Source organism: Geotrypetes seraphini, chromosome 12, assembly GCF_902459505.1.
Source record: "Geotrypetes seraphini chromosome 12, aGeoSer1.1, whole genome shotgun sequence".
Taxonomy (NCBI): Eukaryota; Metazoa; Chordata; class Amphibia; order Gymnophiona; family Dermophiidae; genus Geotrypetes; species Geotrypetes seraphini.
Genome location: NC_047095.1, coordinates 73,512,171 through 73,527,459, shown reverse-complemented (window position 1 = coordinate 73,527,459; position 15,289 = coordinate 73,512,171). Strand labels below are relative to the sequence as shown.

The 15,289-nt window shown below is 42.2% G+C and overlaps 1 protein-coding gene across 8 annotated transcripts in view; it reads left to right on the top strand.

The window, feature by feature from the left end:
* Positions 1–15,289, top strand: part of GPBP1L1 (GC-rich promoter binding protein 1 like 1) — a 200,037-nt gene that overhangs the window by 145,207 nt on the left and 39,541 nt on the right. For all 8 annotated transcript variants that reach the window (XM_033915400.1, XM_033915406.1, XM_033915407.1 and 5 more), the window contains exon 8: positions 11,364–11,522. In XM_033915400.1, coding sequence (XP_033771291.1) covers positions 11,364–11,522 — 159 coding nt within the window. The remainder of the gene's footprint in view (positions 1–11,363; positions 11,523–15,289) is intronic.

Here is a 15,289-nt window from a genome sequence, read left to right as displayed (position 1 = left end):
ACCAGCCAATACAATCTATAATTATAGCCTACACGAACAGCTTACTACCACAGGTATAGATAGACTGCTTGTATAGTTTGGATAGACTGCATGTATAACCTGCACACCAAATATAGACTGCATAACATGTATAGACTGCACGTATAGCTTGTATAGACTACATGTACAACCTGCTACTACCGCATGTTTAACCTGCAACCGCATGTATAGACTGCATGTACAACCAGGTACCGCATGTATAGCCTGCATAGATAGTATAACCTTCATATATAGCCTGTACAACTTCAATAGACTGTATGCATAGCTTGTATAGACTGCACGCATAGCCTGCTTACTGCATGTACAGCCTGCCACCGCATGCTTAGACTGCTACCGCATGCATAGCCTGTTCTGCCCTCTACTACCTGATTCAACTCACATCCCCATTACAACACACACAACATGGCAATTTTTAACAAACACCAACTACTATTAGGGATACTATACCTAATCTGCTCTAGATGCTGGGCCATTGAAGACAAATCTCATCAACCTATTCACAACTATCCCTCCTGGCACAGACCAGCCAAACTATCTAAATCAACTAACCTCCACCATCTACCAAAAATCTATCCAGAGCAAGGCCCACTCCAAATCCCAGTGATAAACACCAACCGTATACCCCGCAAAACATACAAGAACCAGACCAAAAACAGAAACCTAAAAAAGTTAATATATTCTGACACTCCCACCCCATCCAACTACGAAAACATCACAGGATACTATCTAAATACCCGCTCCGTGAGAAACAAAGCACACATATTAAACGACTGGATATTGCAAACAAAGCCAGATTTCCTATTCCTAACAGAAACATAGATGGTCTCAGACACAGACATTATCATGAAAGAAATGCTACCACAGGAATACAGACTACTCCCACTATCAAGAAGCTGGAAAAAAGGAGGTGGCCTAGCGATTATACTAAAATAATCCTTTAACTACTCTAAGACAGACTCCAAAACATCAGAAAACCTAGAAATACTAACTTGCAAAATCACCAACACCAAAATAGAAGAATCACTGACCACTACTCTATTTTATATCCCACCCAAAAAATGGTCAAATGCCAGAGATGAATTCTTCGAATTTCTAACCGTAAATACATTAAAAGGATCATACAATTTACTTCTGGGGGACATAAACATACATCTAGAACAAAAGGTAAAGCCAGAAGTAACCAAAATTGCCAACTTCCTAATGTCACTCGATTATCCAACTCCAGACACAGAGACAACCCATGAAAAAGGACACAAACTAGACATAATCACTTTCTCTCAAAAAGAAACCATTGATCCAAGAATACAATATTACACAGGGACCTGGAATAAATGCATCTAGTCAGACCACTACATTGGTAATTTCAACCTACACTGGCAAAAATGAGCTCTCAACAGAAACAAAAGCAATAACCAGTCGTGGTAACATAAACCCTACAGAATTCTGGGCTCACTACGAGCTACGTCCCACAACCAATGAAATACAGGAATTCCCAACAAGATGAGAAAAGTTCAGTAAAGACCTCTTAGACCAAATAGCCCCATACCAAACATACAAAAAGAAAGATAGACCACCAAATGAATGGTTCGACTCAGAGCTACTAACCAACAAAGAGGAACTAAGAAAATTAGAAAGAATCTGGCAAAAAACAAACAAAGAAATTGACAAGACAAACTGGAAACAAAACTGAAAATATACAAAAATCTGATCAAAGAATAACGCACAAAGCACTATGCACAAAAAATTGGTTCAACAAAAATAAACAGTAAAGAATTATTCAAACTAGTAAAAACGCTAACAGACACAACACGAATCCTAAAAAAGGACAATGAGAACACTCCATCCACACAAACCCTAGCTAACTTTTTAAAAAATAAAATCACTGACATAAGAACTACTCTACCCATACCCACAACCAACACACTACAATACCTTGAACCCCATGATCAGACTCCCAGAGCAGACATGAATTGGGATCACTTCGAATTTCCAAACTGGCACCAGTTCCTAAATTTATTCAACAACTACTCCAAATCTAACTGCCTTCTCGATGAATGCTCCCCTAAAATCATGACAGTTGCCCCCCTATCTTCAAAATGGAACTATTCTCGTGGTTAACAACTTCCCTTACAAACGGAAATAAAGCAAGGATATGGGACACATACTAATTACTCCGATACCCAAAGATCAAAAAACCTCAACAGCACTAACAACCAATTACAGACCCATAGCAAGCATTCCCCTTTTCACAAAACTACAAGAAGGCTTGGTCAGCCTACAACTAACAGACTACCTAGACAAATTTAACCCCCTCAGTGAACACCAATCAGGCTTCAGGAAAGGATACAGCACAGAAACAGTCATAGCTTCCATACTAAACCACCTCTATGATCTTTTCAGCAAAGGCGAAAGCGCACTGATTCTGCAACTTGACCTCAGCAGTGCGTTCGACCTAGTAGACCACAAAATCATGCTACTATGCCTTGACGCAATAGGAATCTCAGGAAAGGTAATGAAATGGTTCCAAGAATTCCTAACAAATAGATCCTATTGAGTAACCAGCAACGGAAACTACTCCAACCCATGGAAAAACCCATCAGGGGTGCCCCAAGGCTCCCCTCTTTCTCCCACATTATTCAACATCTACCTCGCATCCCTAGATCACCTATTACAAAAATTAAACTTAATACACTATATATACGCAGATGATATATTCATCCTAATCCCCTTAAATGACATCACAAATGAAACTACAGATAACCTCTCGCACACAATGACAGAAATTGAAAAGTGGACCACCAGCTTCAAACTAAAACTAAACGCAGAGAAAACAAAAGTCTTTTTGGCAAGCCCCAACAACAAAATAACGAAAACATCGATAAAAATAAACAGCCATGAATACCCAATCGCCAAAACCATAAAAATACTGGGCATCACTCTAGATACTCACTTAACCATGGCTGACCACACAAACCTACTGGTGAAGAAATGCTTTTACACGCTGTGGAAGCTAAGGACTATAAGAAAATACTTTGACACAACATCATTCAGATTACTGGTGCAGTCACTGATCCTATTCACACTAGATTACTGCAACATCGCCTACCTGGGTATCCCAAAAAAAACAGTACAAAAATTAAGATTAGTGCAAAACACTGCAGTTCGCTTGATCTTCGGACTGAGAAAAAAAGACCACATTACACATTACACATTACACTGGCTGCCTGTGGAGGCGCGAATACTGTTCAAATTCACTTGCATCTGCTACAAACAAGTCTGGGACCTGGCACCTTCCTACCTGCAAACTCACTTCACTCTACACAACCCCACACGAACAACCAGAAACAAAAACATCTTTGCATACCCAAAGATCACAGGCTGCAAATACAAATCCTTCCTAGACAGAACCTTCATGTTCCAATCAAACAGACAGCAATCTTGGCTGGGAAACCACATAAATAAAGCCAGACAGACCTACAACACATTCCGAAAATCAATTAAAACTGCTCTATTTGATAAATTCCTTGCTTAATCAGATGTCCTCGCTCAGGTATTCTTTCCCCTTTCTACCCCAATGTATTATGTAACATCTTTCTTCTCTCATATATTCATGCTTCTCCAATTTACTATGTAACATCCTTCTTCTTGCATTTTGCAATTCGCTGATTGTCCAGCCTTCTTTCTATGTGAACTGCCTAGAAGTCAGTTTGACTATGGCGGTACAGAAAAATAAAGTTATTATTATTATTATTCTCATCGATCACAAACTTCCACAGTTTTGCTCCAGACTACAGTCATTCCATTGTCTCAAATCCAACACATTCCTATTAGACTGGACAAGCACATTTCTGTATGCATTTCCTCCAGTACCTCTCATAGGAAACCTTCTATTCAAACTTAAAGCAGGAGCCAGCTGCTATAATTCTCATAGCTCTGAGATGGCCAAGGCAACCCTGGTTCCCACTTCTACTTCAGTACCAAGGAACACATCCCTCTGTAAATTTTCCCAACTCTGATTCAGAATGATGGGTCCCTCCTCTACCCCAGTCTATGTTCATTGGCTCTCAGCTTGGTACCTTTCTCCCAACAAACAGATGAATTAGATCTCTCAGCACCAGTGTCAGCTATCATAGATGCAGCCAAAAAATCATCTACACAACACTACTACCTTTTCAAGAGGAGCCATTTTACCTTATGGTGTAGCTAGCACAAGTTAGAAACATAGAAAGATGACGGCAGAAAAGGGCCACAGCCCATCAAGTCTGCCCACTCTATTGACCCACCCCATTGAGTCTGAGTGCTAGTGACCTAGTTCCTTAACTTGACCCTCGTAGGGATCCCACGTGGATGTCCCATTTTTTCTTAAAGTCGAGCACGCTGGTGGCCTTGATCACCTGCACCGGAAGTTTGTTCCAGTGATCTACCACCCTTTCCGTGAAGAAATACTTCCTGGTGTCACCACTAAATTTCCCCCCTCTGAGTTTGAGCGGGTGCCCCCTTGTGTCCTCTGTTATCAGTTTTGGACTACCTATTGCATCTCTCCAACTCGGCACTAAAAATTACTTAAGTGAGGGTCCATCTCATTGTTATTAGGGCTTTTCACATTCCTCTCAACAGTAAACCTCTGGCTACATACCCATTGGTTTCCAGATTCATGAAAGGCCTCTTACACTCTATACCCACAATCAAGCCTCCTCCAGTTGCTTGAGACCTCAGCGTTATACTTTCCACTCTAATGAAGCCACCATTTCAATCACTGGCTTCTTCATCCCTCAAGTTACTCACATAGTAACATAGTAGATGATGGCAGATAAAGACCTAAATGGTCCATCCAGTCTGCCCAACCTGATTCAATTTAAATTTTTTTCTTCTTAGCTATTTCTGGGCAAGAATCCAAAGCTTACCCAGTATTGTGCTTGGGTTCCAACTGCCGAAATCTCTGTCAAAACCTACTCCAGCCCATCTATACTCTCCCAGCCATTGAAGCCCTCTCCAGCCCATCCTCCCCCCAAACGGCCATATACAGACCGTGCAAGTCTGCCTAGTACTGGCCTTAGTTCAATATTTAATATTATTTTCTGATTCTAGATCCTTTGAGTTCATCCCACGCTTCTTTGAACTCGGTCACCGTTTTCTTCTCCACCACCTCTCTCGGAAGTGCATTCCAGGCATCCACCACCCTCTTCGTAAAGTAGAATTTCCTAACATTGCTCCTGAATCTACTACCCCTCAACCTCAAATTATGTCCTCTGGTTTTTTACCATTTTCCTTTCTCTGTAAAAGATTTTGTTCTACGTTAATACCCTTCAAGTATTTGAATTTCTGAATCATATCCCCCCCTGTCCCTCCTTTCCTCTAGGGTATAGATATTCAGGGCTTCCAATCTCTCCTCATACATCTTCTGGTGCAAGCCTCCTATCATTTTCGTCGCCCTCCTCTGGACCACTTCAAGTCTTCTTTCGTCCTTTGCCAGATACGGTCTCCAAAACTGAACACAATACTCCCAAGTGGGGCCTCACCAATGACATGTACAGGGGCATTAACACCTTCTTCCTTCTACTGGCTACGCCTCTCTTTATACAGCCCTGCATCCTTCTGGAAGCAGCCACCGCCTTGTCACACTGTTTTTTCGCTTTTAGATCTTCAGACACTATCACCCCAAGGTCCCTCTCCCCGTCCGTGCATATCAGCTTCTCTCCTCCCAGCATATACGGTTCCTTCCTATTATTAATCCCCAAATGCATTACTCTGCATTTCTTTGCATTGAATTTTAGTTGCCAGGCATTAGACCATTCCTCTAACTTTTGCAGATCCTTTTTCATATTTTCCACTCCCTCTTCGGTGTCTACTCTGTTACATATCTTGGTATCATCTGCAAAAAGGCACACTTTTCCTTCTAACTCTTCAGCAAAGTCACTCACAAACATATTGAACAGGATTGGCCCTAGAACGGAACCCTGAGGGACTCCGCTACTCATGTTTCCTTCCTCCGAGCGACTTCCATTAACCACCATCCTCTGGCGTCTGTCCAACAACCAGTTTCTAACCCAGTTCACCACTTTGAGTCCTAACTTCAGCCCTTCAAATTTGTTCAATGGCCTCCTATGAAGAACCGTATCTGTTTTAAATTCTTTATTCATTTTTGCACATTACAACAAGTGTAGCAGATAAACTCATATGAACTTATAAATACGCACTTGATTAATTCTCATATAACACTTTAAGTATAACATTTCATTACAAATTAATATCTTATAATATTTTGAATATTATGTAATAAACCTAATATTTAAACTATGCTTATTAAATAGAAAATCCTCCCCTCCCATCCCTCCCATCACAATATTACATACAAGTACCATTACAATGAAACTATTGATATAATCATATATTATGAAATAATAAAAATAACCCCCCCCCCATATTTCCCCTCTAATCAAATATCTTATATTGGGAAAAGTTTATCATTCATTACAAAAATCTGTTAATACATAGTAACATAGTAGATGACGGCAGATAAAGACCCGAATGGTCCATCCAGTCTGCCCAACCTGATTCAATTTAAATTTTTTTTTTTTTTCTTCTTAGCTATTTCTGGGCGAGAATCCAAAGCTTTTCCCGGTACTGTGCTTGGGTTCCAACTGCCGAAATCTCTGTTAAGACTTACTCCAGCCCATCTACACCCTCCCAGCCATTGAAGCCCTCCCCTGCCCATCCTCCTCCAAACGGCCATGCACAGACATAGACCGTACAAGTCTGCCCAGTAACTGGCCTAGTTCAATCTTTAATATTATTTTCTGATTCTAAATCTTCTGTGTTCATCCCACGCTTCTTTGAACTCAGTCACAGTTTTACTCTCCACCACCTCTCTCGGGAGCGCATTCCAGGCATCCACCACCCTCTCCGTAAAGTAGAATTTCCTAACATTGCCCCTGAATCTACCACCCCTCAACCTCAAATTATGTCCTCTGGTTTTACCATTTTCCTTTCTCTGGAAAAGATTTAGTTCTACATTAATACCCTTCAAGTATTTGAACGTCTGAATCATATCTCCCCTGTCTCTCCTTTCCTCTAGGGTATACATATTCAGGGCTTCCAGTCTCTCCTCATACGTCTTCTGGCGCAAGCCTCCTATCATTTTCGTCGCCCTCCTCTGGACCGCCTCAAGTCTTCTTACATCTTTCGCCAGATACGGTCTCCAAAACTGAACACAATACTCCAAGTGGGGCCTCACCAATGACCTGTACAGGGGCATCAACACCTTCTTCCTTCTACTGACTACGCCTCTCTTTATACAGCCCAGCATCCTTCTGGCAGCAGCCACTGCCTTGTCACACTGTTTTTTCACCTTTAGATCTTCGGACACTATCACCCCAAGGTCCCTCTCCCCGTCCGTGCATATCAGCTTCTCTCCTCCCAGCATATACGGTTCTTTCCTATTATTAATCCCCAAATGCATTACTCTGCATTTCTTTGCATTGAATTTTAGTTGCCAGGCATTAGACCATTCCTCTAACTTTTGCAGATCCTTTTTCATATTTTCCATTCCCTCTACGGTGTCTACTCTGTTACAAATCTTGGTATCATCTGCAAAAAGGCACACTTTTCCTTCTAACCCTTCAGCAATGTCACTTACATACATATTGAACAGGATTGGCCCCAGCACCGAACCCTGAGGGACTCCACTAGTCACCTTTCCTTCCTTCGAGCGACTTCCATTAACCACCACCCTCTGGCGTCTGTCCGACAGCCAGTTTCTGACCCAGTTCACCACTTTGGGTCCTAACTTCAGCCCTTCAAGTTTGTTCAACAGCCTCCTATGAGGAACTGTATCAAAGGCTTTGCTGAAATCCAAGTAAATTACATCTAGCATATGTCCTCGATCCAGCTCTCAATCAAAAAATTCAATCAGGTTCGTTTGGCACGATTTACCTTTTGTAAAGCCATGTTGCCTCGGATCCTGTAACCCATTAGATTCAAGGAAATACACTATCCTTTCTTTCAGCAACACTTCCATTATTTTTCCAACAACTGAAGTGAGGCTCACCGGCCTGTAGTTTCCTGCTTCATCCTTGTGACCACTTTTATGAATAGGGACCACATCCGCTCTCCTCCAATCCCCAGGAATCACTCCCGTCTCCAGAGATTTGTTGAACAAGTCTTTAATAGGACTCGCCAGAACCTCTCTGAGTTCCCTTAGTATCCTGGGATGGATCCCGTCTGGTCCCATCGCTTTGTCCACCTTCAGTTTTTCAAGTTGCTCATAAACACCCTCCTCCGTGTACGGCGCAGAATCTACTCCATTTTCTCGTGTAACTTTGCCGGACAATCTCGGTCCTTCTCCAGGATTTTCTTCTGAAATTTACCAAAATATCCTTTTTGTGTTGCTATTGTATGTTCCATACGAACCATATCAAAGGCTTTGCTGAAATCTAAGTTTATTACATCTAGCATATGTCCTCGATCCAGCTCTCCGGTCACCCAATCAAAAAATTCAATCAGGTTCGTTTGACAAGATTTACTTTTAGTAAAGCCATATTGCCTCAGTTCCTGTAATCCATTAGATTCTAGGAAGATCACTATCCTTTCTTTCATCAACACTTCCATTATTTTTCCAACAACCAAAGTGAGAATTACCTGCCTGTAGTTTTCCGCTTCATTCCTGTGATCACTTTTGTGAATAGGGACCACATCTGCTCTCCTCCAATCCCCAGGAATCACTCCCGTCTCCAGAGATTTGTTGAACAAGTCTTTAATAGGATCTGCCAGAACCTTTCTGAGCTCCCTCAGTATCCTGGGATGGATCCCGTCTGGTCCCATCGCTTTGTCCACCTTCAGTTTTTCAAATTGCTCATAAACACTCTCCTCCGTGAACGGCGCAGAATCTATTCCATTTTCTCGTGTAACTTTACCAGACAATCTCGGTCCTCCTCCAGGATTTTCTTCTGTGAACACAGAACAGAAGTATTTGTTTAGCACATATGCTTTTTCCTCATCACTCTCCACATATCGGTTCCCAGCATCTTTTATTTTAGCAATTCCATTTTTCATCTTCCTCCTTTCACTAATATATCTGAAAAAATTTTGTCTCCCTTTTTTACATTTTTAGCCATTTGTTCTTCCGCCTGTGCTTTCACCAAACGTATCTCTCTCTTGGCTTCTTTCAGTTTCACCCTGTAGTCCAGGGGTAGGGAACTCCGGTCCTTGAGAGCTGTGCATGCAAATAGATCTCATGCATATTCATTGGGGAAATCCTGAAAACCCGACTGGAATACGGCTCTCGAGGACCGGAGTTCCGTACCCCTGCTGTAGTCCTTTCTGCACTCCTCTTCTTAGGTTTCACGTGGAAAGTAGTCGTCTTAATCTGCATCACTTCAGCACGCCGAGTCAGTGAGCTCCAAGCACTAGAGAATGACACGGTAACAAAATTCATCACCGTTCCCATCCCTGCAGATAACCGCAAGAAACCATTTATATGTCATTCTTTAAAGAGAGAGGGAAGAATCAGAGTATTAATGGGCACAACCACTGACCATCAAGCCTTGCATTGAAGAATATTGGTGTAGATATACACTAAAGAATGACACCGGATGGTCTCCTGCGGTTATCCACGGGGACAAGAACCATAATGAATTTTGTCACCGTGTCGTTCTCTACCAAGCACTTGTTTCAGATGCACCTTACACAACATTCTATCATGACAGAGTTGTCCTTTGTACTCATCCCAAATTCTTACCAAGGTAATTTCAGAATTCCAACTCAACTAGTCTCTTCAGTTCTGCCTCTCCTTCCTAAGATCACAGTGAAGCAGCACTCCATACATTGTACTGTAAATGTGCTTTAGCTTACTACCTAGATCGCACAAAGCCTCATAGAGCCTCAACTCAGTTATTCCTCTCATTTGATCCTAACAGACTGGGAACTCTTGTAACCATGATAACAATCTCTACATGGGTTGGTGGATTGTATCTCCTTCTACTATGCTCGAGCTGGGCTACTGTTGTAAAGTCGTGTCACAGCACATAAAAGTTAGAGCAATAGCAGCTTCACAACTTTTCTCCATTGCACTCCTATTGAAGACATTTGTAAAGCAGCCACCTGGTCTTCAATACAGACTTTCATATCCCATTACTGTCTGGAGACTCATTCCAGGCGGGTTAATTGGTTTGACCAAGCAGTTCTACAAAATTTATTCTCTGTTTAGATGCCAACTGCCCTCCATCCCTTTCCTAATAGCTAGGGAGTCCCATCTATGAGAATATGCTGCCTGCTTGTCCTGGGATAAAGCACAGTTACTTACCTGTAACAGGTATTATCCAGGGATAGCAGGCAGATATTTTCACAACCCTCCCTTCTCCCCTAGTTGGCTTCTTAGCTCTTTTACTGAATTGATGGTCCCACGAGCTGACAGGTGGGAAGGCACTTGCACATGTGCGGTACGGGCAATCTCCTGAAAAAGTTAGTGTCCATACCAGAGCTCCGTGGATGACGTTTCCCATCTGTGAGAATATCTGCCTGCTGTCCCTGGATAGCACTTGTTACAGGTAAGTAATTGTGATCTTTTTTTTTTCATCTTGTTTTGTTGTATTTCATTGTCATCCATACACTGTTTAAAACTAAAAGAAAACAAGTTCCCTTGGTAAACAGATTAGGCCTGTGTAAGGACTTTCCTGATCCATCCTAGTGCTGTTTTCTATCATCTCCATGTCATAATCCAGACTGAGATGACTAATATTGTCAAAGAATTTTAAACGTGCTTTTTCACAAAGGATACTTTTATATAGCTGGGGACTCCACTGAAAAGGAGTTCTCAGAACCAGGGCTGTGGAGTCGGTACAACTTCTCTATTTTTCTACTGTCCAACCTCCAACTCCAACTCCTAATATGTATAGGAAATTTGATTACAGAAACACAAGATATTTCTTTATGTACAAAATTAGGACTAATAGGCCACAAAATATATTTGAAGAGTGAACACAAAAAATATGCAAGTACTTAGAATGATGAATTTACCGTATTTTAACCTTGTTTTATTTTGAACCTGGACTCGGTACATTTCTGACCAAAATTGCTTCCATTTCTGACTTCACAGCTCTGCTCAGAACATGTATGTTGTCATGTTTATTTGGCTGCCTCTTTTATCTGTACTTCTTGACTCTGTTACCTAACTGCTGAAGTTTCTGCTTCTGGTGCACCTTTCAGCTGCCTATGCTCTGAATAGATCAATTTGGTATAATTCCTAATTGTGTATTTAAAATTAGTCATAGAAAAATGACTTGTCTGAAATCTAATGAGAATCCTTTTATTATGGACTATTTCTACAGAATCCTACCAGCATCACGCCCCCAATAGAGATCAGCACCTCACGGCTTACACGCTTAACCCGGCGCAGCACGGATAGGAAGAGTGAATTCCTCAGGGCACTGAAAGATGATTCTAATGGAGATATCATGGAGAACAGAGAATGTGACAAACTGGAGGAAGTAAGATGTCATTCTTTATTATTCTAGCAGTGTTTTCTAGTATCTTTTTTTTATCCCATCCTCCAGCACTAAGGCCAAGTATAATCCAAAACGCTGAGAGTAAACCTTGCATTGTTTATTTACTGTGTGATTGTACGCTCGCTGATTGTCCAGTTTCTCTTCTGTGTAAACCGCCTAGAACTGCTGGTGATGGTGGTATAGAAGAATAAAATTATTATTATTATTTATTTAGATTTTTATCCCGTCCTCCCAGTAGCTCAGAACAGCCTACAAGCAAACATTCACAGTGGAGTACATTTGGACAATACAAAGACTAAACAATAGTTTAAGTACAAGGACTATACGGCAATTTAAGTAGAAGTTTAGAGTGGGGAAGAGAGGGTAAAGGGGAGGGGGATTTAAGGGGGGGTGAGGCGTAGACTCTGGTTGAATTTTAGTTGAAGAGGAGGGTCTTTACCGCTTTCTGGAAGGTCATCAATGAGTTCTGTAGTCTGATTTGTGGGGGGAGTTGGTTCCAGAGTTGGGGGATGAAGTGGCTGTAGGAGCTGTGCACTAAAGCCAAAACCTTTCCTAACACAAGTTTAAAGAAAAATAATTTCCATCCCATATAGTAACCAAATAGTATACAAAAAACAATCCACACAATATTCAACCGGTGGTGGTCAGCAAATTATTTTATTCTACTTTATATTATGCTTAAACTTTTTATTAGACAATATGAGCACTCTACATACCTTAAAGAAATGGTACACATTGAATTAATGAAAGAATAAAGTCATTTGAACATTGGATTAGTAAAAGGACATTTTTAAAATAGTTTGTGGTCATCAATCTTTTTAGGACAATTCCACTTTTTATTTTATTTACACAATGTGTCTATACAAACTAAAGAGCTTTAAAAAAAAAGCCAACAAAATTTAAATGCCTGAAATGGTGGCATGAAATGCTACTACAATCTGGGTTTTTGATAGGTGCTTGTGACTTGGATTGGCCTCTGTGAAGATGGGATACTGGGTTAGATGGACATGGGATACTGGGTCAGATGGACCATTGGTCTGACCCAGTAAAGCTATTCTTATGTTCTTATTTTTCAGATAAACCATCCCCTTCCCTCTTCTCTTCCCCTCACAATCTATGTATATAAAATTAGTTTATTAATACAAAGGAAAGCAATACAACAAGAAGCAAACAATTAAAATAACACCTACAACAACACCAAATAATATCAAATGATTAAGAAGGGGGACCATGCCGTTGTACTGGGCCATGGTACGCCCCCACCTGGAATACTGTGTTCAACACAGGTCACCGTACACGAAAAAGGACATAGTAATACTCGAAAGGGTTCAGAGAAGAGCGACGAAAATGGTTAAGGGACTGGGGGAGTTACCGTACAATGAGAGGCTAGAGAAACTGGGCCTCTTTTCCCTTGAGAAGAGAAGACTGAGAGGGGAATTGACTTAGTAGAGAAAGACAGACTGTTCACCCTCTGCAAGGTGAAGAGAACAAGAGGGTACTCGCTAAAGTTAGAAGGGAAAAGATTCTGTACAAATGTAAGGAAATTCTTCTTCATTCAGAGAGTGGTAGAAACCTGGAACGCTCCTCCGGAGACTGTTATAGGGGAAAGCACTCTGCAGGGATTCAAGACAAGGTTGGATAAGTTCCTACTGGAACAGAACATACGCAAGTAAGGCTAGACTCAAATAGGGCACTAGTCTTTGACCTAAGGACCACCGTATGAGCGGACTGCTGGGCACGATGGACCACTGGTCTGATCCAGCAGCGGAAAATCTTATGTTCTTATGACAAATTCCTTCTGTTCCATCCCTTTTCCCTAAAACAAGGCATCTAAATTTGGCAGCTAAAATTTAATGCTAAAAAATGCAAGGTCATGCATTTGAGCTGCAAAAACCCAAGAGAATGATACAGCTTAGGGGGTGAAGAACTTATGTTCACGACATAAGAGCAGGACTTGGTTGTGATTGTATGTGATGATAGCAAGGTGGCCAAACAGGTTGAAAAGGTGATGACAAAAGCTAAAAAGATGCTTGGGTGCTTAGGGAGAAGTATGGTCAATAGGAAAATGGAGATATTGATGCCCCTGTATAAAACTTTGGTGAGGCCTCATTTAGAATATTGTGTACAATTCTGGAGGCCGCACCTTCAAAAAGATATAAAAAGGATGGAGTCGGTCCAGAGGAAGGCAAAGAGACAATGTGACAAGGCGGTGGCTGTTGCCAGAAGAATGCTGGGCTGTATAGAAAGAGGCATAGCCAGTAGAAGAAAGGTGTTGATGCCCCTATACAGGTCATTGGTGAAGCCCCACTTGGAGTATTGTGTTCAATTTTGGAAACCGTATCTGGCAAAGGATATAAGAAGACTTGAAGAGGTCCAGAGGAAGGCAACAAAAATGGTAGAAGGTTTGCACCAAAAGATGTATGAATATGTATACCCTAGAGCAGGGATCTCAAAGTCCCTCCTTGAGGGCCGCAATCCAGTCGGGTTTTCAGGATTTCCCCAATGAATATGCATTGAAAGCAGTGCATGCACATAGATCTCAAGCATATTCATTGGGAAAATCCTGAAAACCCGACTGGATTGCGGCCCTTAAGGAGGGACTTTGAGACCCCTGCCCAAAAGGAAAGGAGGGACAAGGGAGATATGGTTCAAACGTTCAAATACTTGAAAGGTATTAACATAGAACAAAATCTTTTCCAGAGGAAGGAAAATGGTAAAAACCAGAGGGCATAATTTGAGGTTGAGAGGTGGTAGACTCAAAAGTAATATAACGAAATTCTTCTTTATGGAGAGGGTGGTGGATGCCTGGAATGCACTCCTGAGGGAGGTGGTGGAGAGGAAAATGGTGACAGAGTTCAAAAAAACTTGGGATGAACACAGAAATCGGAAAATAATGGTATATATTGAAGAACTAAGGCCAGTAGTGGGCAGACTTGCACAGTCTGTGTCACGTATATGGCCATTCAGTTGAGGATGGGCTGGGATGGTTTAGATAAGCTGGAGTGAGCTTCAACTGAGACTCCAGGAGATGCACAATACCAGGCAGAGCTCTGGGTTAGAGAATGACACGGTGGTTGTTACCCACGGCTAGCCACGGGTAACCCGCCGAAACGGGGAAGAAAAAATAGTGGCCTCTGCGGGGACGGGGACAAGGCCATTCACCGCCCCGTGGAGCGGTAAATGGACTTGTCTCCGCAGTGAGGCAATCAAGGATCGCGCGGTCCCCACCCACCCGATCGCAGCGTTCCGCCATCTCCCTCCCTCCACCTCACCTTAGATGTAGAGCACTGTTCTTCAACCGCCGGTCCACAGGAAATTTCTGCCGGTCCGCACAGGGCCGGCAAGATTAAGAGACAGGCGCAAAAAAAAAAAAAAAAAGCCTCCCTCCTTTTCTCCTGCTCTTACCGCCCTGCTGCAGTTGCTAAAGCCGACAGGAAGTCTTTCCGACGTCAATTCTGACGTCAGAGAGGACGTTCTGGGCCAGCCAAGCCTGGCTGGCCCAGAACGTCCTCTCCGACGTCAGAATTGACGTCGGAAAGACTTCCTGTCGGCTTTAGCAACTGCAGCAGGGCGGTAAGAGCAGGGGAAAGGAAGGAGGGAGGCTTTTTTTTTTTTTTGAGCGGCAGGGAAGCAGCAGGCTGGCTATGGCTAGGGAGGGAGGGAGAGAGGGAGGCAGGCTTCGGGGGTGGGGGTGGGACAAAGTGTGGAAGGCAGTGAGAGGGACATAGGAAGGAGGCACTAGGGGCACT